Source organism: Pelophylax lessonae (genome assembly GCF_965119305.1).
Source record: "Pelophylax lessonae genome assembly, chromosome: 11".
NCBI lineage: Eukaryota > Metazoa > Chordata > Amphibia > Anura > Ranidae > Pelophylax > Pelophylax lessonae.
This window is the reverse complement of record NC_138778.1, coordinates 207,676,043-207,698,773: the sequence shown is the minus strand read 5'-3', so window position 1 is coordinate 207,698,773 and position 22,731 is coordinate 207,676,043. Positions and strand designations below refer to the sequence as shown.

Genomic DNA, 22,731 nt, shown 5'->3' with positions numbered 1-22,731 from the left:
TGCCCGCGATTATAAGCTGACATGTGAATGCAGCCTAATTCACACGGGTTCTCTGTTATGTTTGCGTCCGCTAATAATTATTTTACTGTATTTTTAGTGAAAATATTGTGTTGATATATTCGTTGGGGGGGGGGGGGGGGCTGTCAGGTAACCTGTAGGCCAGGGATCCTCAAACTACGCCCCTCCAGCTGTTGCAGAACTACACATCCCATGAGGCATTGCAAAACTCTGACATTCACAGACCTGACTAGGCATGATGGGAATTGTAGTTCCTGAACAACTGGAGGGCCAAAGTTTGAAGACCCCTGCTGTAGGCTATACGGAGCCCCGTGATTTCTAACAGCAGCCCGCGGCACCAGTGACAAATATATAAAAAAGGATCTAATAATCATAATATTTATACTAGGGTGATTACCTGGATAGAGAACTGGCTCCAGGGGAGAGTCCAGAGGGTGGTGATTAATGGGGAGTACTCGGATTGGGCGGGTGCGGAAAGTGGGGTCCCCCAGGGTTCTGTCCTGGGGCCAATCCTGTTTAATTTATTCATAAATGATCTAGAGGAGGGGATATCTAGTACAATCTCAGTATTTGCGGATGATACTAAACTAAGCATGCCAATATCTTCTATGCAGGATGTGGAAACCTTACAAGCGGACCTGAACAAAATAACGGGGTGGGCAACTACATGGCAGATGAGGTTTAATGTTGAAAAATGTAAAGTAATGCACTTGGGTGTCAGAAACCAGAAAGCAAGCTACTCACTAGGGGGGGAACCTCTGGGTGAATCTAAGATGGAAAAGGACCTGGGGTTACTGGTGGACAACAGGCTTGGCAGTGGCATGCAATGCCAAGCCGCTGCAAGCAAAGCCAACAGAATACTGGGATGTATAAAAAAGGGGATTCACTCCAGAAATAAAGAGATTATTCTCCCGCTCTACAAGACTCTGGTCCGGCCACATCTGGAGTATGCTGTCCAGTTCTGGGCACCGGTCCTCAGGAAGGATGTGCTGGAACTGGAGAAAGTCCAGAGAAGGGCAACAAAAATAATTAGGGGAATGGAGGACATCAGCTATGAGGAAAGACTACAAGCACTGAACTTATTCTCTCTGGAGAAGACGATTGAGGGGGGATATGATATCAATGTACAAATACTGTACTGGCGACCCGAGCATAAGGAACAAACTATTCAGAGAAAGGGAATACAATAAGACACGTGGCCACTCACTAAAACTAGAGGAGAAACTATTTAACCTTAAAATACGTAAGGGGTTCTTTACTGTCAGAGCAGTAAGGATGTGGAATTCTCTTCCACAAGCAGTCGTATCAGCAGGGAGCATTGATGGTTTCAAAAAACTATTAGATGGGCACCTTAGAGACCACAACATACAGGGGTATACAATATACGGTTAAAAGCAAACACACACACACATCATAGGTTGAACTGGATGGACTAATTTCTTTTTTCAACCTCACTAACTATGTAACTATGTATAATTATTATTATTATCCTATTATCCACCTGTCGCCCACTAACAGCACATTTACTGCTGGCAGCAGAATAGCCAGGCACCTGTCACCAATCTACCCATACACTGTGGTGTTCTTCCTGGTTTAGAGTCACACCCCCCTGCTGACCTGTGCTGTATTTGGACACAGTACAAATTTGTCAGCAGGTTACAGCCAATCATTTGGGCTGTATGCCTGCTGATTGGTTGTGGCCAATCACAGCACAGATCTGTATGTTTGTAAACACAGGCTCTGGCTGGATTCCCCCCCCCCCCCATTCAGAAATAAGAGCAGCCAGAAGGTGAGTAGAGATGGGCTCAGACGTGTTCTGGATCGTAGTCCCCACCCACCTGCCCGATCCCGCCAGGAAGCCGACACTGCACACCGCTAATCACAGGCAGTGAGACATTTCCCGATCCGCAGCTCACAGAAATATCTCACTGCCTGTGATTAGCGCTGTGCAGTGTCGGCTTCCTGGCGGGATCGGGCAGGTGGGTGGGGACTACGATCCAGAACACGTCTGAGCCCATCTCCAGGGCCGCTGATGGGGGGGGGGGACCACCAGCCCTCTTGTAGGGGGCCCTAGCACACAGGGGGGCCCACACAGAGAGGGGGATTAGTGATGGACAACAAATACAGAAATCTTCCTCCAGCACCTGAATCTGATCTGTCCCTCTCCCTGCTATCAGCTTTTATCTGTTGAGAAAGAGACAGTCGTCCCTCACTAATCCCCCTCCCTTGTGTGGGCCCCCCTCCCAGCACTGGCTCTAATGTTATCTCTGCTCAGGAGTTTATTTGTAACTTTGTTTCTCTCTCTCTCTCTGATCACTGAGCTCCAACTGCCCAGCCTGTATATTTTTCTCATCTCATCTTCTTTTTTATTTAACATAGTTTTTTTTTCTTAGATTTAGCAGGAATTATTTGAGTTATGTTATATCTGTGTCTGATAATAGTGATTTTGTTGTAATTTTAGATAAATAGATCTTTAATATTTTCTTGAGGGGGCCCTGCCAGGTAGTCTGTACGGGGCCCCACAATTTCTAACAGCAGCCCTGCCCATCTCTAAGGGTCCTTTCACAGCGGGGGATCGATCCCTGCTTTGTTTAGCGGAGGACTGATCCGCCGATCCCTGCTGAGCAGGTGGATGACAGGTCCGTCTCTGCTCACTGTGCAGACACAGAGCTGTCAGATCCCCGCTCTCCTCTATGGGAGATCGGATGAAAACGGCTTGCCTGTCCTATCCGATCCGATCCTCCAGACGGATGGAAAATAGGGTTACCATCAGTCTTGATTTCACGGACAGGATCGGATTGGATAGCAGCGGGTGTCAGCAGAGATGTCACCACTGACATCCACTGCCCCATAGGGGTGAATGGACAGGTGGACAGGCGGACCGGATCGGAAAGCTGTGTGAAAGGGGCCTAATGATGAATAAGAGCAGCACACATGCACTTGTTAGGCACACACGCTTAATCCGTCGATTGCCCTCCTAATCACCCCTATCACCCAACCAGTGCAATTAGTATAGTGTCAGTATACAGTATTATCATTGATCGCTGTATAAGTGTCACTAGCTACGGTAGTGTCAGTTAGTGTCCCACCCACCCCCGTGTCAGTTAGCGCCAGATGTCCCGCCACACTATCAGTCACATTAGAGGTCACTAATCACCGCCATTACTCGTATAGTGTCTGTATACAGTTTTATCATTGATCACTGTATATGTGTCACTAGCTACGGTAGTGTCAGTTAGTGTCCCACCCGGTCAGTGTCAGTTAGCGCCAGATTTCCCACCACACTATCAATCACACTAGAGGTCACTGATCACCGCCATTACTAGTATGGTGTCTGTATACAGTATTATCATTGATCACTGTATTAGTGTCACTAGCTACGTATGTGTCAGTTAGTGTCCCACCCAGTCCGTGTCAGTTATTGTCCCACCCAGTGTCAGTTAGTGCCAGATTTTCCGCCACACTATCAGTCACACTAGAGGTCACTGATCACCGCCATTACTAGTATAGTGTCAGTATACAGTATTATCATTGATCACTGTATTAGTGTCACTAGCTACGTTAGTCTCAGTTAGTGTCCCACCCAGCCAATGTCAGTTAGCGTCAGATTTCCCGCCACACTATCAGTCACACTGGAGGTCACTGATCACCCCCATTACAAGTATAGTGTCTGTATGTATGGATCAGTGTCTTGATAACAATCAGAACTATACTAGTGTCCCCAAAAGCACAGTGTTAGCAGGGTCAGCCCCCCAGCACTTGTGACATGTAGCAGAATACATTTTGCCCTAAATTCATGAAGAAATTTGATTTTACTAGATATGCTTTTTAACCACTTTAACACTGCTCATTGTGCTGCAACTGCGGCACAGTGGCTCGTTATCGTCTGGCGACGTAGACCTACGTCACCAGACATTACCCTCTCTCGGCGCCGCGCGCGCGCCGCTGGATGCTCGCTCCCACTGTATTCAGTCACAGCAGGAGTCGGGCCAGGGGAAGAGAGGCGGTGATCACCACTGCTCTTCCCCGATCGTCGGGGATCGAGTGTGGAGATCCGCCCGCTTGTGTAAACAAAGCGGGCGGATCTCCTAAGTGACAGGCAGGGTCAGATTGCAGGATTCAGCATAGCTGAACCTGTGATCTGTGCCTGTGTCACTCAGACACCTCCCCCCACACACGTCAGTAAGCAGCAGGCATACATTAACCCCTTGATCACCAATAAAAGTTAACCCCTTCCCTACCAGTGTCATTTTTACAGTAACAGTGCATATTTATAGCACTGATTACTGCAGTAATGTCACTGGTACCCCCAAAAGTGTCAAAAATGTCAGTCAAGGGTCAGATCTGTCCGCCGCAATGTCGCAGTCCGGCAAAAAAAAAAAAAAAAAAAAAAAAAAAAAAAAATCGCAGATCGCCGCCATTACTAGTTTAAAGAAAAAAAACAATAAAAATGACAGAAATTTCCCGTAGTTAGTAGCTGCGATAACTTTTGCGCAAATCAATCAAAATACGCTTATTGCGATTTTTTTTACCAAACATATGTAGCAGAAAACAAATTGGCCTAAAATGTTAAAAAATTTTGATTTTTACATTTTGGGGGGGGGGGAATTTCATATAAAAAAAACTGTGAAAAATATTATTTTTTCAAAATTTTTTTGTTTATAGCGCAAAAAGTAAAAATCGCACAGGTGATCAAATACCACCAAAAGAAAGCTCTGTTTGTGGGGAAAAAAGGACATCAATTAAATTTGGGTACAGCGTCGCATGACCGCGCGATTGTCCGTTAAAGCAACGCAGTGCCGAATCGCAAAATAGGGCCTGGTCAGGAATTGGGTAAAATCTTCCGGTCTTAAAGCGGTTAACAATACGCTCATTGAGAATTTTTTTGTCAAAGACATGTAGCTAAATACATTTTGGCCTAAATATATGACAAAAATTTAATATATTGGATATTTTTTAACTGTCAAAGTAGAAAAATATTGTTATTTTTTCAAAATTGTCGCATTTTTTATTATTATCGCAAAAAATAAAAAATCGCAGAGATGATCAAATACCACCAAAAGAAAGCTCTGTTTGGTGGAAAAAAAGGACGTAAATTTTGTTTGGGTACGGCGTTGCATGACCACGCAATTGTCAGTTAAAGTCGCACAGTGCCGAATCGCAAAAAGTGGCCCAGACGTAAGACAGCAAAATCCTCCGGTGGTAAAGTGGTTAAACAGAAAGTAAAAAATATTGGGGGGGGGTCAACATTTTCAGTCTTCTTTCATTTACATAATAAAAAATAAAAAAATATCAAAAATCAAAATCAAATACCACCAAAAGAAAGCTGTATTTGTGTGCTAAAAAAATGATATAAATTGCATTTGCTTACAGAGTTGCAACTGCAAAATGACCAATTAAAGTAGCGCAGTGCTGAATAGGAAAAAAAATAGCCTGGTCATGAAGGGGGAGGAACCTTCCGGAGGTCAAGGGGTTATTATTATTCTTTGGAGACATCTCCTAATAGCACAAAAACAGCTACATTGGTTTACCCATTCCATACTCTTTAGGCTAGAGGTATACTTGAAGGTAGGACACCATTTCCCATAATATATTATCTTACAGCAAAAAGATTGTCAGTGATACCCAAAGCAGCCAATAGGATTCCAGCTGTCATGATTTACCCAGCTTAATCCGACTGGCTGTTAGAGGAAATAAAGGCCACTCCCCTTTCTCCTAGCCCAATTACAGCAGCTTATCTGCAGGGTGCCAACTTTTCCTCCCACGAAAAAAATAAAAAATAAAGTCACCTCTAAGTTTGTCTCCATTGCAGAAAGTCAGCTCTGTCTTTCCTTCCATTGATGAGAAATCAGAGGCAGCTTGGAAGTCTCTGGAGCCCGGCTTCAAAGCTTCAACCGGGATGGGCAGCCTGGCCGAGAGAGGAGCCCCTGGCAAACACGGCGGCACACTTTGAAAGGGTACCAAAGGGAACGTGAACCGCCAGTGGCAATCACAGCATCTCTCTGACTGAAGAGTCAAAGACTTCCCCGGGGGGGGGGGGGGACATTTTATTTTTCTATCTACTTTCAGCCCACTAAGTGGTCTATGTCCTGGTGAGCCGAGATTAAAGTAAGGCTTGACAAATCTGCTTTGAGTCTAGGAGCCAGCTAAAAAAGTTAGTTTTCCCTCAAATTTCCCCTCCTAGCGTAAATCCGCTTCCACAAATCCCCCCTCCTAGCATAAGTCCTCGCCCCCAAATCCCCCCCCTCCTAGCGCAAGTCCTCGCCCCCAGATCCCCCCTCCTAGCGCAAGTCCTGTTCCCCAAATCCTGCTCCTCCTAGCGCAAGTCCTCTCTCCCAAATCCCCCCTCCTAGCGCAAGTCCTCTCCCCCAAATCCCCCCTCCTAGCGGAAGTCCTCTCCCCAAAATCCCCCCTCCTAGTGTAAATCCTCTCCCCCAAATCCCCCCTCCTAGCGTAAATCCTCTCCCCCAAATCCCCCCTCCTGGTGTAAATCCTCCCTCCAAATCCCCCCCCCCTCTTGGCACAAAATTCTCCTCCCCACATCCCCCCTCCTAACGTAAATCCTCCTCCCAAATACCCCCTCCTAGCGTAAATCCTCTCTCCAAATCCCCCCTCCTGGCACACATCCTCTCCTCCAAATCCCCACTCCTAGCATAAATCCTCCTCCCCCACATCCCCCCTCCTAGCATAAATCCTCCTCCCAAATACCCACTCCTTGCGTAAATTCTCTCCCCCCCCCCAATCCCCCTTCTAGCAAAAATCCTCCCCCCAAATAACCCCTCCTAGTTTAAATCATCCTCTCTAATCCCCACTCCCAGCATAAATCCTCCCCCCAAATCCCCCCTCCAGGCACAAATCCCCCCCCCCAATCCACCCTCCTGGCATAAATCCTCTCCCCAAAATTCCCCCTCCTAGCGTAAATACTCCCCCTAAAACCCCACTCTTAGCACAAATCCTCCCCAATTCCCCCTCCAAGAGTAAATTCTCCCCCAATTTTCCCCTCCTAGCATTATTCCTCCTACCTAATTCCCACTCCTAGCGTGAATCCTTCCCCCAAAATCCCCCCTCCTGGCACAAATCCTCTCACCAAATCACCACACCTAGCATAAATCCTCCCCCCAAATCCCCCCCCCCCCACCTAGGTTAAATCCTCCCCCCAAATCCACTCTTCTAGCGTAAATCCTTCCCAAATCCCCCCTCCTGGCACAAATCCTCTCACCAAATCACCACACCTAGCATAAATCCTCCCCCCAAATCCCCCCTCCTAGTACAAATCCTCCCCCGAGGCGAGCCACAGCTCCCTCTGTCCATTCAGCAGGAAGCAGCGGCCTGGGCCCCCCTCTTTCTCTCCTCATTAGCTGACTGACATTGATTGACAGCAGCGGGAAATAATTGCACTTTCCTGCTGTCTCAGTCAATGAGGAGGGGAGTCCCGGGCAGCTGAGACACTACTGCAACATCAATGGATCTAGATGGACCTCAGGTAAGTATTTGGGGGGCTGCTGTACATAGAAGGCTTTTTATACTAATGCACAGAATGCACCTTCTGCTTTTACAACCACTTTAAGTCCTGATAGATCACTTCAGGCTCACCCCTTTTGCAAATATAGCTATGTCAAACATTACAAATAAGTGCCTATACTGTGTCTTAACTCTGCTCTGCACATGCTCAGTTGCTCTCTAGTCTCGGGACTGTGCCTAAAATCAAAGCCACTAGAGGCCAATCTCCTGACAGCTTTAAGATTTACTGTTGCTGAAGGGGGAAGAAAGCAACAGGAATGACACAGACTGTGCAGAGGGAAGAAAAGAAAAGCAGGAGAGGTGAGAGGACAAACTCTGCTGCCAGGGAGACACAAAATAATTAAGCTGGTCATAGATGGTTTAAATCTAGACAGTTTGAATCTTGGCCAGGTCAGCAGGAACCGGGTGGGATTCGAAAACCATATTTGGGCAGGCTGAATGTACCAAGTTGATAGATCAATCAACTTGGGTACAACCAGCCTGCTAGACCTTACACGTGATTATGGCTAGCGGTTGGTATTGCCACTAGCCATAATCACTGTCTTCTCCTGAAGGGGATGGCTTCAATTGCTGCCCCAACCCCCCCCCCCTGCTGGGAGAATACAAAGACTAGACAGGAGGGATTTTCCTGTCAGCACTGTGTGTGTTGATGGGGGAACCACATTTCTGGGTATATATCTTGCTTTGAAAGTATAGGATTCCGCGCTGTGGAATATGTGGTGGGTATATCAGTAGGCTGCAAGTGACAAGTGCCAATAGCTATGCTGGATAAGAAATGCAAAAATATTAAACAGTAACTCAGTGTCAACAACCAAGTATGATATACTGTATTTATCGGCGTATAACACGCACTTTTTCCTCCTAAAAATGGTGGAAAAAGTAGCAGTGCGTGTTATACGCCGATATGAAAAAAAAAAAAGTCCAGGAAGCAGCGCCGAGAGGTAGAAGGGGGCGGGCGGGGCCAAGGAGAAGGAAGGACGCGCTGTCATCGGAAGTCCCGCCTCCTATGCCGACGTCTATCATAGGCGCCGGGACCTCCGATGACTGCGCGGCCCGCCCCCTTCTACCTCACGGGGCTGCTTCCTGGACTTTTAAAAAATTGATTCACATAGTGTCATTGGCACTGGCGAGGCTGCAATTACGGGCACAGCGCTGGCGAGGCTGCAAGTATGGGCACAGCGCTGGCGAGGCTGCAAGTATGGGCACCGCGCTGGCGAGGCTGCAAGTATGGGCACCGCGCTGGCGAGGCTGCAAGTATGGGCACTGCGCTGGCTGCAAGTATGGGCACTGCGTGGGCGAGGCTGCAAGTATGGGCACTGCGCTGGCGAGGCTGCAAGTATGGGCACTGCGCTGGCGAGACTGCAATGATGGACACTGCGCTGGCGAGGCTGCAATGATGGACACTGCGCTGGCAAGGCTGCAATGACGGACACTGCGCTGGCAAGGCTGCATTTGTGGGCACTGCGCTTATGAGGAGGCTGCATTCGTGGGCACTGGTGAGACTGCATTTGATGAAAAAAAATGTTCTGAGTTCAAAGCTGTTTATTTTAAATTTCAGCTTTTTTCCTGAAATTTCTCTCCTAAAATGTAGGTGCGTGTTAAACGCCGATAAATACGGTAATTAGTGAATCAATGAATAAACATGATTAAATAACATTGATGATGATCCAATAAGGTGACTGAGTGACATGTTTAGTCCATTCAAGTGATAGATATTTTTATAAGGAAATAAATAAGCCCCGTGGAGGGTGGTGGGTGAGGTGTTGAGTGACCCCTACGGTAAGTAGGCCTCTTTTTGCCCTACATGCCATACCTGGTCCCGATATGCTTGGTTGATACCGGAGTACATACCCCATACCTGAGCGGACCCCCCTGATACCTGGGCCTTTCTATAGGACCCCACTGGCCACCCCCCGGCATACCTGTATCCTAGGACCCCCGGAGGAGGACGGGACCTATCAGAGGGAATAATCCATACTTCTATACCCGCTCTTTACCCCTGTGTGGGGTGGGTATGTCCGGTGAGTGGGCTACTTACCGTAGGGGTCACTCAGCACCTCGCCCACCACCCACCACGGGGCTTATTTATTTCCTTATAAAAATATCTATCACTTGAATGGACTAAACATGTCACTTAGTCACCTTATTGGATCATCATCAATGTTATTTAATCACGTTTATTTATTGATTCACTAATTATATCATACTTGGTTGTTGACACTGACCCGTCACTGTTTAATATTTTTGCATTTCTTATCCAGCATAGCTATTGGCACTTGTCACTTTAATTTTGATTCCACATTTATTAACACCTTCTTTGTGTTATATTACCTGTTTAGCCATTTTTACTCACTGCACGTATATTGGATATATATATTTATATAATTTTCCCATTTTATACACTTGGTCACTTTAATTTACCATTGTTTATTCAAACACCCCCACTGGATTTACACTTATATTTTTGCTTGTTATATTTTATTTGTGATATTTTTATCTGTGTTTTTATACATTACCCGTTTTACCTTACATATTTAATCCTGTCTATATATTACCACCTTTTTAGTAGACAGCGCCATCCCCACACTTTTACCTTCATATATCTTACTTTACTTACAAGAAAAGTGTATTATCTCATCTCTCTGATATACTCTCTCCTTTCTCCAACAATGCAGCCTGTGAACTTCAGCACTGTAAAGCCTCTGTAATCCTTCCTCTCTATCTGAGCCAAGACATACAATCAAGGCTGGAAATGTACATCTTTTACTTGAAGAAAGTGACATTGAGTTTTTGAGACCAAGGAGAGGGGCAGAGTTTCCAATAAGAGAGTGACTACTGTGGGCTTCAACAAAATGGCGGCCTCCAGCAAGAAGAAACAGGAGCAACGCTGGGGACAATTTACAGCACACACACATTTTAGTAGCATAATTACTAATGTGGAATATATGCTCCTTGCTAAAGAACATTAATTATTATCAAATTGTTATGGGTAAAGTTCCCATTAAGTGCCGGTTCACATTATTGCGATGACAGACATTGCATGTGATTCGGAGCGCACTGCTCTGAAAATCACTACACATTGCACTTTATGAGAATTCATCGGCATCATACTATGACTCTGCAGTGCTTTTTCCAATTAATCCAACTTCTATGCAGCTTTTTGAATCCCATGAATATTGCCAAATATTTTATTTGAGTACTCTTGCAGTCAGAATATCCAGGGGACCAGTTTCCTATTAATGGGGTGTTTCTCTATTTAGCTCAGCCCACCTCCTCCTTATATAGGGTTGGATGAGGGCTCAGCCCACCTCCTCCTTATATAGGGCTGGATGAGGGCTCAGCCCACCTCCTCCTTATATAGGGCTGGATGAGGGCTCAGCCCACCTCCTCCTTACATAGGGCTGGATGAGGGCAAAGCCCACCTCCTCCTTACACAGTGCTGGATAAGGGGTTAAGCCCACCTCCTCCTTTTATAGTACTGGATGAGGGCTCAGCCCACCACCTCTTTACATAGTGCTGGATGAGGGCTCAGCCCACCTCCTCCTTATATAGGGCTGGATGAGGGCTCAGCCCACCTCCTCCTTATATAGGGCTGGATGAGGGCTCAGCCCACCTCCTCCTTATATAGGGCTGGATGAGGGCTCAGCCCACCTCCTCCTTATATAGGGCTGGATGAGGGCTCAGCCCACCTCCTCCTTATATAGGGCCAGATGAGGGCTCAGCCCACCTCCTCCTTATATAGTGCTGGATAAGGGGTCAGCCCACCTCCTCCTTATATAGGGCTGGATGAGGGCTCAGTCCACCTCCTCCTTATATAGTGCTGGATGAGGGCTCAGCCCACCTCCTCCTTATATAGGGCTGGATGAGGGCTCAGCCCACCTCCTCCTTATATAGGGCCAGATGAGGGCTCAGCCCGCCCCTCTAATATAGTGCTGGATGAGGGCAAAGCCCACCTCCTCCTTATATAGGGTTGGATGAGGGCTCAGCCCACCTTCTCCTTATATAGGGCTGGATGAGGGCTCAGCCCACCTCCTCCTTATATAGGGCTGGATGAGGGCTCAGCCCACCTCCTCCTTATATAGGGTTGGATGAGGGCTCAGCCCACCTCCTCCTTATATAGCGCTGGATGAGGGCTCAGCCCACCTCCTCCTTATATAGGGCTGGATGAGGGCTCAGCCCACCTCCTCTTTATATAGGGCTGGATGAGGGCTCAGCCCACCTCCTCCTTACATAGGGCTGTATGAGGGCTCAGCCCACCTCCTCCTTATATAGCGCTGGATGAGGGCTCAGCCCACCTCCTCCTTACATAGGGCTGGATGAGGGCTCAGCCCACCTCCTCCTTATATAGCGCTGGATGAGGGCTCCGCCCGCCTCCTCCTTACATAGTGCTGGATAAGGGGTCAGCCCACCTCCTCCTTATATAGGGTTGGATGAGGGCTCAGTCCACCTCCTCCATATATAGGGCTGGATGAGGGCAAAGCCCACCTCCTCCTTATATAGTGCTGAATGAGGGCTCCGCCCGCCTCCTCCTTACATAGGGCTGGATAAGGGGTCAGCCCACCTCCTCCTTATATAGCGCTGGATGAGGGCTCAGCCCACCTCCTCCATATATAGGGCTGGAAGAGGGCACAGCCCACCTCCTCCATATATAGGGCTGGATGAGGGCACAGCCCACCTCCTCCATATATAGCGCTGGATGAGGGCTCAGCCCACCTCCTCCTTATATAGGGCTGGATGAGGGCTCAGCCCACCTCCTCCTTATATAGGGCTGGATGAGGGCTCAGCCCACCTCCTCTTTATATAGTGCTGGATGAGGGCTCAGTCCACCTCCTCCATATATAGGGCTGGATGAGGGCTCAGTCCACCTCCTCCTTATATAGGGCTGGATGAGGGCACAGCCCACCTCCTCCTTATATAGGGCTGGATGAGGGCAAAGCCCACCTCCTCCTTATATAGGGTTGAATGAGGGCACAGCCCACCTCCTCCATATATAGGGCTGGATAAGGGCTCAGTCCACCTCCTCCTTATACAGGGCTGGATGAGGGCTCAGCCCACCTCCTCCTTATATAGCGCTGGATGAGGGCTCAGCCCACCTCCTCCTTATATAGCGCTGGATGAGGGCACAGCCCACCTCCTCCTTATATAGGGTTGGATGAGGGCACAGCCCACCTCCTCACTATATAGGGCTGGATGAGGGCACAGCTAGTTCTCAGATTTTTACCTGCTTTCAAGCAGAGAGTAAATCTCTGTGTGACGATATCCCCCCCCCCCCCCACAATAAACAGATGACTTTGTAGCTAATCTCTGACAGCACAGCTCATGCACGATCAGAGCAGGGTGTGCCCCCAGTGCATTGTGGGAGATGGCACAGCTTTAACTCATTATAAAGCAGTTATTTTTGGACTAAGATGATAAAAAAAAAAAAACTTTTCTTGTAAAAGCAATGCTGTGAATGCAGCAGACTGACCTGAGTCACAGGCGAGGACCTGCAGCTGGGTGGAAGCTCGCGATTTGCTCATACGGGGAAACTGTCGCCGGGATCCTGTGGCCAGAGAGTCCTCCATGGCTGCAACGTAAAGAGCGTGAGGGCAGGTGTCAGTGTTTTCAGTGTGCCACAGTGCAGGTGTCAGTGTTTTCATTATGTCACAGTGTAGGTACAGGTGTCAGTGTGTCACAGTGCAGGTACAGGTGTCAGTGTGTCACAGTGCAGGTACAGGTGTCAGTGTGTCGCAGTGCAGGTACGGGTGTCAGTGTGTCGCAGTGCAGGTATGGGTGTCAGTGTGTCGCAGTGCAGGTACGGGTGTCAGTGTGTCACAGTGCAGGTACGGGTGTCAGTGTGTCACAGTGTAGGTACGGGTGTCAGTGTGTCGCAGTGCAGGTACGGGTGTCAGTGTGTCACAGTGCAGGTACGGGTGTCAGTGTGTCACAGTGTAGGTACGGGTGTCAGTGTGTCACAGTGTAGGTACGGGTGTCAGTGTGTCACAGTGTAGGTACGGGTGTCAGTGTGTCGCAGTGCAGGTACGGGTGTCAGTGTGTCACAGTGCAGGTACGGGTGTCAGTGTGTCACAGTGTAGGTACGGGTGTCAGTGTGTCACAGTGCAGGTACGGGTGTCAGTGTGTCACAGTGTAGGTACAGGTGTCAGTGTGCCACAGTGCAGGTACAGGTGTTAGTGTGTCACAGTGCAGGTACAGGTGTCACGAAAAGAAGCAATCAATGTAATCAGGCGCTCTGTGAAGGTACAAATGTCAAAGTAACCAGGAACTGTCAGTGCAGGTAGAAATATCAGTGCAATCAGAATCTGTCAGTTCAAACAAGAACTATCAGTGAATGTACAGATGTTAGGGCAATCAAAGGCTGTCACGTGTGTCAGTGCTATAAGGAGCTCTCAGTGCAGGTACAGGTGTCAGTGCTATCAGGAGCTCTCAGTGCAGGTACAGGTGTCAGTGCTATCAGGAGCTCTCAGTGCAGGTACAGGTGTCAGTGCTATGAGGAGCTCCCAGGGCAGGTACAGGTGTCAGTGCTATCAGGAGATCTCAGGGCAGGTCCGGGTATCAGTGCTATCAGGACCTCTCAGTGCAGGTACGGGTATCAGTGCTATCAGGAGCTCTCAGTGCAGGTACAGGTGTCAGTGCTATCAGGAGATCTCAGTGCAGGTCCGGGTATCAGTGCTATCAGGACCTCTCAGTGCAGGTACGGGTATCAGTGCTATCAGGAACTCTCAGTGCAGGTACGGGTGTCAGTGCTATCAGGAGATCTCAGTGCAGGTACAGGTGTCAGTGCTATCAGATCTCAGTGCAGGTACGGGTATCAGTGCTATCAGGACCTCTCAGTGCAGGTACAGGTGTCAGTGCTATCAGGAGCTCTCAGTGCATGTACAGGTGTCAGTGCTATCAGGAGCTCTCAGTGCAGGTACAGGTATCAGTGCTATCAGGAGCTCCCAGAGAAGGTACAGGTATCAGTGCTATCAGGAGCTCCCAGAGCAGGTACAGGTGTCAGTGCTATCAGGAGCTCTCAGTGCAGGTACAGGTATCAGTGCTATCAGGAGCTCTCAGTGCAGGTACAGGTGTCAGTGCTATCAGGAGCTCTCAGTGCAGGTACGGGTATCAGTGCTATCAGGAGCTCTCAGTGCAGGTACAGGTGTCAGTGCTATCAGGAGCTCTCAGTGCAGGTCGGGGTATCAGTGCTATCAGGACCTCTCAGTGCAGGTACAGGTGTCAGTGCTATCAGGAGCTCTCAGTGCATGTACAGGTGTCAGTGCTATCAGGAGCTCTCAGTGCAGGTACAGGTATCAGTGCTATCAGGAGCTCCCAGAGCAGGTACAGGTGTCAGTGCTATCAGGAGCTCTCAGTGCAGGTATGGGTATCAGTGCTATCAGGAGCTCTCAGTGCAGGTATGGGTATCAGTGCTATCAGGAGCTCTCAGTGCAGGTACGGGTGTCAGTGCTATCAGGAGCTCTCAGTGCAGGTACGGGTATCAGTGCTATCAGGAGTTCTCAGTGCAGGTATGGGTATCAGTGCTATCAGGAGCTCTCAGTGCAGGTACAGGTGTCAGTGCTATCAAGAGCTCTCAGTGCAGGTACAGGTGTCAGTGCTATCAAGAGCTCTCAGTGCAGGTACAGGTGTCAGTGCTATCAAGAGCTCCCAGTGGTGGTACAGGTGTCAGTGCTATCAGGAGCTCTCAGTGCTGGTACAGGTGTCAGTGCTATCAGGAGCTCCCAGTGCAGGTACAGGTGTCGGTATGTCATATACAGTAGCAGTCTGAGCAATCAGAGACTATGGGTGAAGTACAAACTTCAAAACAGGAGCTGCCAGTGCAATCAGAAACAGTCAGTGCAGGTACAGGAAGAGATGTCAGTGCAGGTAGAGATGTCAGCGCAGATAAAGGTGTCAGTGCGGGTAGTGGTGTCAGTGCAGGTAGTGGTGTCAGTGCGGGTAGAGTTGTCAGTGCGGGCAGATAGGTCAGTGCAGGTAGAGATGTCAGTGCAGGGAGAGATGTCAGTGCAGGGAGAGATGTCAGTGCAGGTAGTAGAGATGTCAGTGTAGTAGGTAGAGGTGTCAGTGTAGATAGAGATGTCAGTGCAGGTAGAGGTGTCAGTGTAGATAGAGATGTCAGTGCAGGTAGAGGTGTCAGTGTGGGTAGAGATATCAGTGCAGGTAGGGGTGTCAGTGCGGGTAGCGGTGTCAATGTAGGTAGAGATGTCAGTGCAGGTAGAGATGTCAGTGCAGGTGTGGGTGTGAGTTGCGGGGACAGATGTCGGTGTGATGGGGAGCTGTCAGTGCAAGTAGTGATGTCAGTGTAGGTAGTGATGTCAGTGTAGTAGGTAGAGATGTCAGTGCAGGTAGAGATGTCAGGGCAGGCAGTGATGTCAGTGCAGGTAGAGATGTCAGTGCAGGTGTGGGTGTGAGTTGCGGGGACAGATGTCGGTGTGATGGGGGGAGCTGTCAGTGCAGGTAGAGATGTCAGTGTAGTAGGTAGTGATGTCAGTACAGGTAGAGATGTGAGTTGCGGTGACAGATGTCGTGTGATGAGGAGATGTCAGTGTAGTAGGTAGAGATGTCAGTGTAGTAGGTAGTGATGTCAGTGCAGGTGTGAGTTGCGGTGACAGATGTCGGTGTGATGGGGAGCTGTCAGTGCGGGGACACGGTGTGAGTAGCGGGGATCGGTGACAGGTGGACGGTGATCGGGATTCGGGCTCTCACCTGCCGGGCCCGCCGCTGCTGCCGGTCATGCGCTGAGCTCTCTCCGCCCCCGGAGCCCGAACTCTCGCGGTACTGAGGGGGGAACCGGGGGAAGAACCGGGGGAGGAGATCCGATCCGTCTGGACCGGCCGCCTATAGGCGGATCATGTGACTGCCCGCTCCGACATTTCACCGATCACAGCTGTGCGAGCGACTCACATCTCCCCGACATTGTATATACATCACCCTATACATGGATGGTATATACATCCCCCCGACACTGTATATACATCACCCTATACATGGTATATACATCACCCCGACACTGTATATACATCACCCCATACATTGTATATACATCCCCCATACATTGTATATACATCCCCCATACATTGTATATACATCACCCCGACATTGTATATACATCACCCTATACATTGTATATACATCCCCCCATACATTGTATATACATCCCCCCATACATTGTATATACATCACCCCGACATTGTATATACATCACCCTATACATGGTATATACATCCCCCATACATTGTATATACATCACCCCATACATTGTATATACATCACCCTATACATTGTATATACATCCCCCCATACATTGTATATACATCACCCTATACATTGTATATACATCACCCCATATATTATATATACATCACCCTATACATTCTATATACATTTCCCCATACAATGTATATACATCCCCCATACATTGTATATACATCCCCCATACATTGTATATACATCACCCCATACATTCTATATACATCACCCCATACATTGTATATACATCACCCTATACATTCTATATACATCACCCCATACATTCTATATACATCACCCTATACATTGTATATACATCCCCCCATACATTTTATATACATCCCCCCCATACATTCTAAATACATCACCCCATACATTCTGTATACATCAGCCCATACATTCTATATACATCACCCATACATTGTATATACATCACCCCATACATTCTATATACATCACCCCATACATTCTGTATACATCAGCCCATACATTCTATATACATCCCCCGATACATTGTATATACATCCCCCCAACATTGTCATTTCTCCAGTGTTGTCACATGAAAAGATATAATAAAATATTTACAAAAATGTGAGGGGTGTACTCACTTTTGTGAGATACTGTATATACAATGTATGGGGTGATGTATATACAATGTATGGGGTGATGTATAGTATCTCACAAAAGTGAGTACACCCCTCACATTATTGTAAATATTTTATTATATCTTTTCATGTGACAACACTGAAGAAATGACACTTTGCTACAATGTAAAGTAGTGAGTGTACAGCTTGTATAACAGTGTAAATTTGCTGTCCCCTCAAAATAACTCAACACACAGCCATTAATGTCCAAACCGCTGGCAACAAAAGTGAGTACACCCCTACGTGAAAATGTCCAAATCGGGCCCAAAGTGTCAATATTTTGTGTGTCCACCATTATTTTCCAGCACTGCCTTAGGCTATGTTCACATGTAGGCGTTTTGGGGGCGTTTTTCTGCTCTAGGATCAGCTCTCAAAACGCCCAACAAGACAAAACCTATTCATTTCAATGGCCCCTGTTCACATCTGAGCGTTTTGACGCCGTGAGCAAAACGCCCAATGCTCAAAAAAGTACATGAGCTTCTTTTTGGGCAGATTACAGGCATTTTCCATTGGTCTCTAGTCAATCTATAAACGCCTGCCCAAAAAACGCCTATAAAAACGCCCATTAAAACACCTGTAATAGCAACGCCAAGATGTGAACGTAGCCTTAACCCTCTTGGGCATGGAGTTCACCAGAGCTTCACAGGTTGCCACTGGAGTTCTCTTCCACTCCTCCATAACGACATCACAGAGATGGTGGATGTTAGAGACCTTGCGCTCCTCCACCTTCCATTTGAGGATGCCCCACAGATGCTCAGTAGAGTTTAGGTCTGGAGACATGCTTGGCCAGTCCATTGCCTTTACCTTCAACTTCTATAGCATAGCAGTGGTCATCTTGGAGGTGTGTTTGGGGTCGCTATCATGTTGGAATACTGCCCTGTGGCCCAGTCTCTGAAGGGAGGGGATCATGCTTTGCTTCAGTATGTCACAGTACATGTTGGCATTCATGGTTCCCTCAATGAACTGTAGCTCCCCAGTGTCGGCAGCACTCATGCAGCTGCAGACCATGACACTCCTACGACCAAACTTGACTTTGCATATGACGCTGAGCATGTGCACCTAAATTTGATGGTTGACCATGGCGAGGCCTGTTCTGAGTGGAACCTGTCCTGTTAAACCTCTGTATGGTCTTGGCCACCATGCTGCAGCTCAGTTTCAGGGTCTTGGCAATCTTCTTATAGCCTAGGCCATTTTCATGTAGAGGAACAATTCTTTTTTCAGATCCTCAGAGAGTTCTTTGCTATGAGGTGCCATGTTGAACTTCCAGTGACCAGTTTGAGAGAGTGAGAGTGATAACACCAAATTTTACACACCTGCTCCCCATTCACACCTGAGACCTTGTAACACTAACGAGTCACATGACATTGGGGAGGCTATAAGAAGCTAACTAACACCCCTCCCCACCCCCTCAGTACCTACCCTTGAGGTTGCCAAGCTTTCAGCACTCTGCAGCTGCTTCAGCAGTCAGGGGATTTGAAATCTCCGCTCTTCTCCATTAGTGCTTCCAGGACGGAGCAGATCCATGCCGATTGGTCAGTGCCATCACTGTGACCGGGTACCCATCCAGAGTCTAGACCGAGAGCTGCATATGTGCAAAGCTACCCTTTTGTCACCGCACATATTTGTTGGACGGTCTCATTTTTAGTGTATGGGCAGGCAGATGTAAATGGACATGTGCCAGATCTTTCATGCTTTGATCCAAATTTTTCGGACTTAGGCAGGCTCATAGATAATTAGATAAAAACAGAGGCATGTCCTTATAGATCCACAATCCATACAATTGCATGGAGCTTTAGTTCAGATCTGCCTGAAAAACTGACAGGCGCTCTGAACTGAACAGTCCTGTGGAAAGGACCTGGGTCAGGATAAGGGGTGGGCAGGGGGAGGACAGTTGCCTCAGGCGCAGTGAAGCAAAGGGGCAAAAAAGGAATGCAGGGTGGTACACCCATTCTACGGCAAATATTAATAGTGAGGGAAGGAGGCATAATTCTGCATCCTTGTTCTGGGCACTGGATCACCCTGTCCCGAGACTGGAAAGGGCGTAACATGGGGGGGGGGGGGGTTACTAATATTGGTGCTCACAGAATCTGGTGCAGCTGTGCATAGAACCCATTCAGCTTCTAGATTTTATTGCCAAAGCTTCATTAACCACTTCTGGACCAGTAGATTTTCCCCCTTAACGACCAGGCCATTTTTTTGTGATTCGGCACATATGCGTTATTTTAACTTACAATTTCGTAGTCAGGCAACGCTGTAACCAAATAAAATTGATGTCCCCCCCCCCCCTCCCCCACAAATAGAGCTTTCTTTTGGTGGTATTTGATCACATGTGCGATTTTTTATTTTTTGCGCTATAAAGAAAAAAAAGAGCGACAATTCTAAAAAAAAAAAAAATATATTTTTCAATTTATGCTATATAACATTCCCAATAAAAAAAATGCAAAAATCCAATTCTTTCATCATTTCAGGCCAATTTGTATTCTGCTACATATTTTTGGTGAAAAAAAAAATTTTGATTGGTTTGCGCAAAAAGTTATCGCGTCTACAAACTAGGGGAAAGAATTATGTCATTTTTATTTATTTTTTACTAGTAATGTTGGCGATCAGCAATTTTTAGCAGGACTGCGACATTATGGATGACAGACAGGACCCCTAACTGACATTTTTGACACTTTTGGGGGGACCAGTGACATTACTACAGTAATCAGTGCTAAAAATATGCACTGTTACTGTACTAATGACACTGACAGGGAAGGGGTTAACCCAGGGGGATCAAAATGTGAGCCTAGGGGGTGTTTTCTAACTGTAGGGGGGGGGTGAACTTATGGAATCCTCACAGGGACCTGTGTTCCTAAAGAGGAGGAACACAGGAGCCCTGTGATGATTACTGAGAGAACAACGGTCTACTGTGTTTATAACAGTAGACCGCCCTTCTTTCTCCATGGGGATCGATTGCAGGTACCCAGCGGCAATCTCGGCTGCCAGCCCCCCGCGCCACAGCTTCCCCAGGTGGCGCGCCCTCAGGATCGCTCCCGCGAACTGCCGTACAGGTATGTGTATATATATATATATATATATATATATATATATATATATATATAAAATCAAAAAAGATCCTGCGCTAAAAATTGAGTAATTGAATGAATGATGTGAATGAGAAATTGGTGAAAGCGGCTGGAAACACTTGATTATAGTAAATCAAACAATATAAGACACAAAATAGTGCAGCGCTATCAAACATATGATGTGAACCATACAAATGTAAAATCAACAATAAGGTGTAAATAACACTAAGTGATAGAGTGAATAAAAAAGTCCATAAGTTGATATTCGTGACTTCCAAATCAAAAAAAGTCCTAGAAAGGTGATGTTAAAGCGGAAGGCTTGAATCCCAAGGAGAGATATAGGAATACACCAGTGGTATATATGTCAAAGTGGCCGCTTACCAGAGGTTAAAGCCTCCAACCTAATGGAACGGCCATACACACTTTAGATGTTAAACCAGATAGGTTGTATCCTTCATAGTCCAGGGAAACCAGATATATTCCACTATATATGTACCAACTCCAAACGTGATGTCTGCTTTGTGCAACCCTGATCCTTCTGTGCTGGGGTCCCCCACTGGTGCTCCTGGCTCCTCTTGCCTTCAGAGTGCCCCAAAAGAAAGCCGCTGGGCCAATGCTTAACAGTGAAATGAGCCTGCATTGCCGTTTCTATCTTCAAGTTGAGCTCTGTACCTACAACACAACCAGCACTACGTAGTGCTGGTTGTGTTGTAGGTACTACACAACTTAGCAAGCAAGCAAGCGGTTGTATCCTCAAAAAAAAAAAAAACCCTGCAGGAAAAAGGCATAATGAGCTAGTATGCATTGCATACTAGCTCATTATGAAATACTTACCTTAGAACGAAGCCCCGACACGGTCGCCCTGACGCCACAGAGGCAGCTGACATCTTCCCTCAGCGTCTCTTCCGGGTTCAGCGCCTCCGGCGATGTGAGTGGCCGGAGCCGCGATTACGTCACTCCCACGCATGCGTGCGGGAGTTCATTTTCCGCCAAGGAGCTCTGAAGGTCCGCCGGACCTTCAGAGCACATGTACCGCTGGTGTCAGCAGCTGCATGCAGGGCGAATATCTCCTAAACCATGCAGGTTTAGGAGATATTAATTGTACCTACAGGTAAGCCTTATTTTAGGCCTTATTATAGGCTTACCAGTAGGTAAAAGTTAAAAAGCGGAGTATACTACCACTTTAAGGTGAAAAAGTTTGAGATCTTACAATACCCCCCCCCCCCCACTATACTTATTACATTTCCAGTAATCATCAGAAGTAAAACATTTTTCTATACTATTTACCCTATTTTGCCAGTCTAAATGTGCATTTCCGCTGTACCTTGCCAGGGCGAGGTAAGTCATATCTGGTCGCCCATTGGCTCCTGAGATACAAATGTCATCAATCCCAGGAGTCAATGGGCAGCCTTTGCTTCTAGCATCACAGTGTTTCCAAACCAAAAATGACTCGATGCCTGGCAGAGATAAGCGCCATTTTTAAATAGGGCAGCCAGTCTGTTGTTGCTATTGTTACTGTAGCGTCGGCGGAGAGGGGATCGGCAGCGGCACCGGTGGCAACAGCAGTATTTTGATTGAAATAAACAGCAGGATTGTGGCACTGCAATACAATGAGTGCGCCGATGCACATGCGAGAGATTGGGATGCGCATGCTTGGTAGCCAGCAGCATTATAACCCAGAAGGAGCAAACAAGAAGGCTTCAGATGCCCACACTAAAGATGAGATTGTGCCTGCTAAAGAGATTAAAATTAGTTATTTAAAAAAAATATCTAACAAAAAGGGAACATGTAGATGATGTAACACATATTCCACAATATATTACATAAGATGAGACCTTCGCGGGGAAAAAATAATAATTAGCTGGAGCTTTAATTATTTTGATTCTTGGCGATAGTTTTCAGCCAGTATCTTAAGAAATAATCACTGATACTTTAAAGAGGATATTGTAACTTTTGACACATTTTGTATTTTATTGCATGTACCTTGGGTGATGTGCTTTGTATACCCAAACCTAAAATGTCTAGACGTTTGCTTATCTGAACTTGCAGTGTATTGCTTCTGTTTCTAGGTTATGGGAATAGATTCAGTCATGCTTTGTTTTATCTAATAGTTATAAGACTGCGATTCTCTACCCCCATATGCACAAAAGAGATTTATATATATATTTATTTTATCCTGTAACTAGATATTTGGCTTTGAGTTCCAACGCTGGTTCATACCCCCTCTAGTGGGCATTCTG

General features: G+C 47.1%; 1 protein-coding gene across 3 annotated transcripts in view; it reads right to left on the bottom strand.

Annotated features, from left to right (window-relative positions):
- The window catches only part of ZNF512B (zinc finger protein 512B), a 73,516-nt gene extending 57,195 nt beyond the window's left edge, over window positions 1-16,321 (bottom strand). For 2 of the 3 annotated variants that reach the window (XM_082271528.1, XM_082271529.1), the window contains exons 1-2: window positions 16,240-16,313; window positions 13,007-13,105 (exon numbers count right to left, since the gene is read on the bottom strand). In XM_082271528.1, coding sequence (XP_082127654.1) covers window positions 13,007-13,103 — 97 coding nt within the window. In that variant the 5' untranslated portion in view covers window positions 13,104-13,105; window positions 16,240-16,313. Of the gene's footprint in view, window positions 1-13,006; window positions 13,106-16,239 lie in introns of all 3 variants that reach the window. The other variant, XM_082271530.1, reaches the window with a different exon arrangement.
- Between the last annotated feature and the right edge of the window lie 6,410 nt (window positions 16,322-22,731).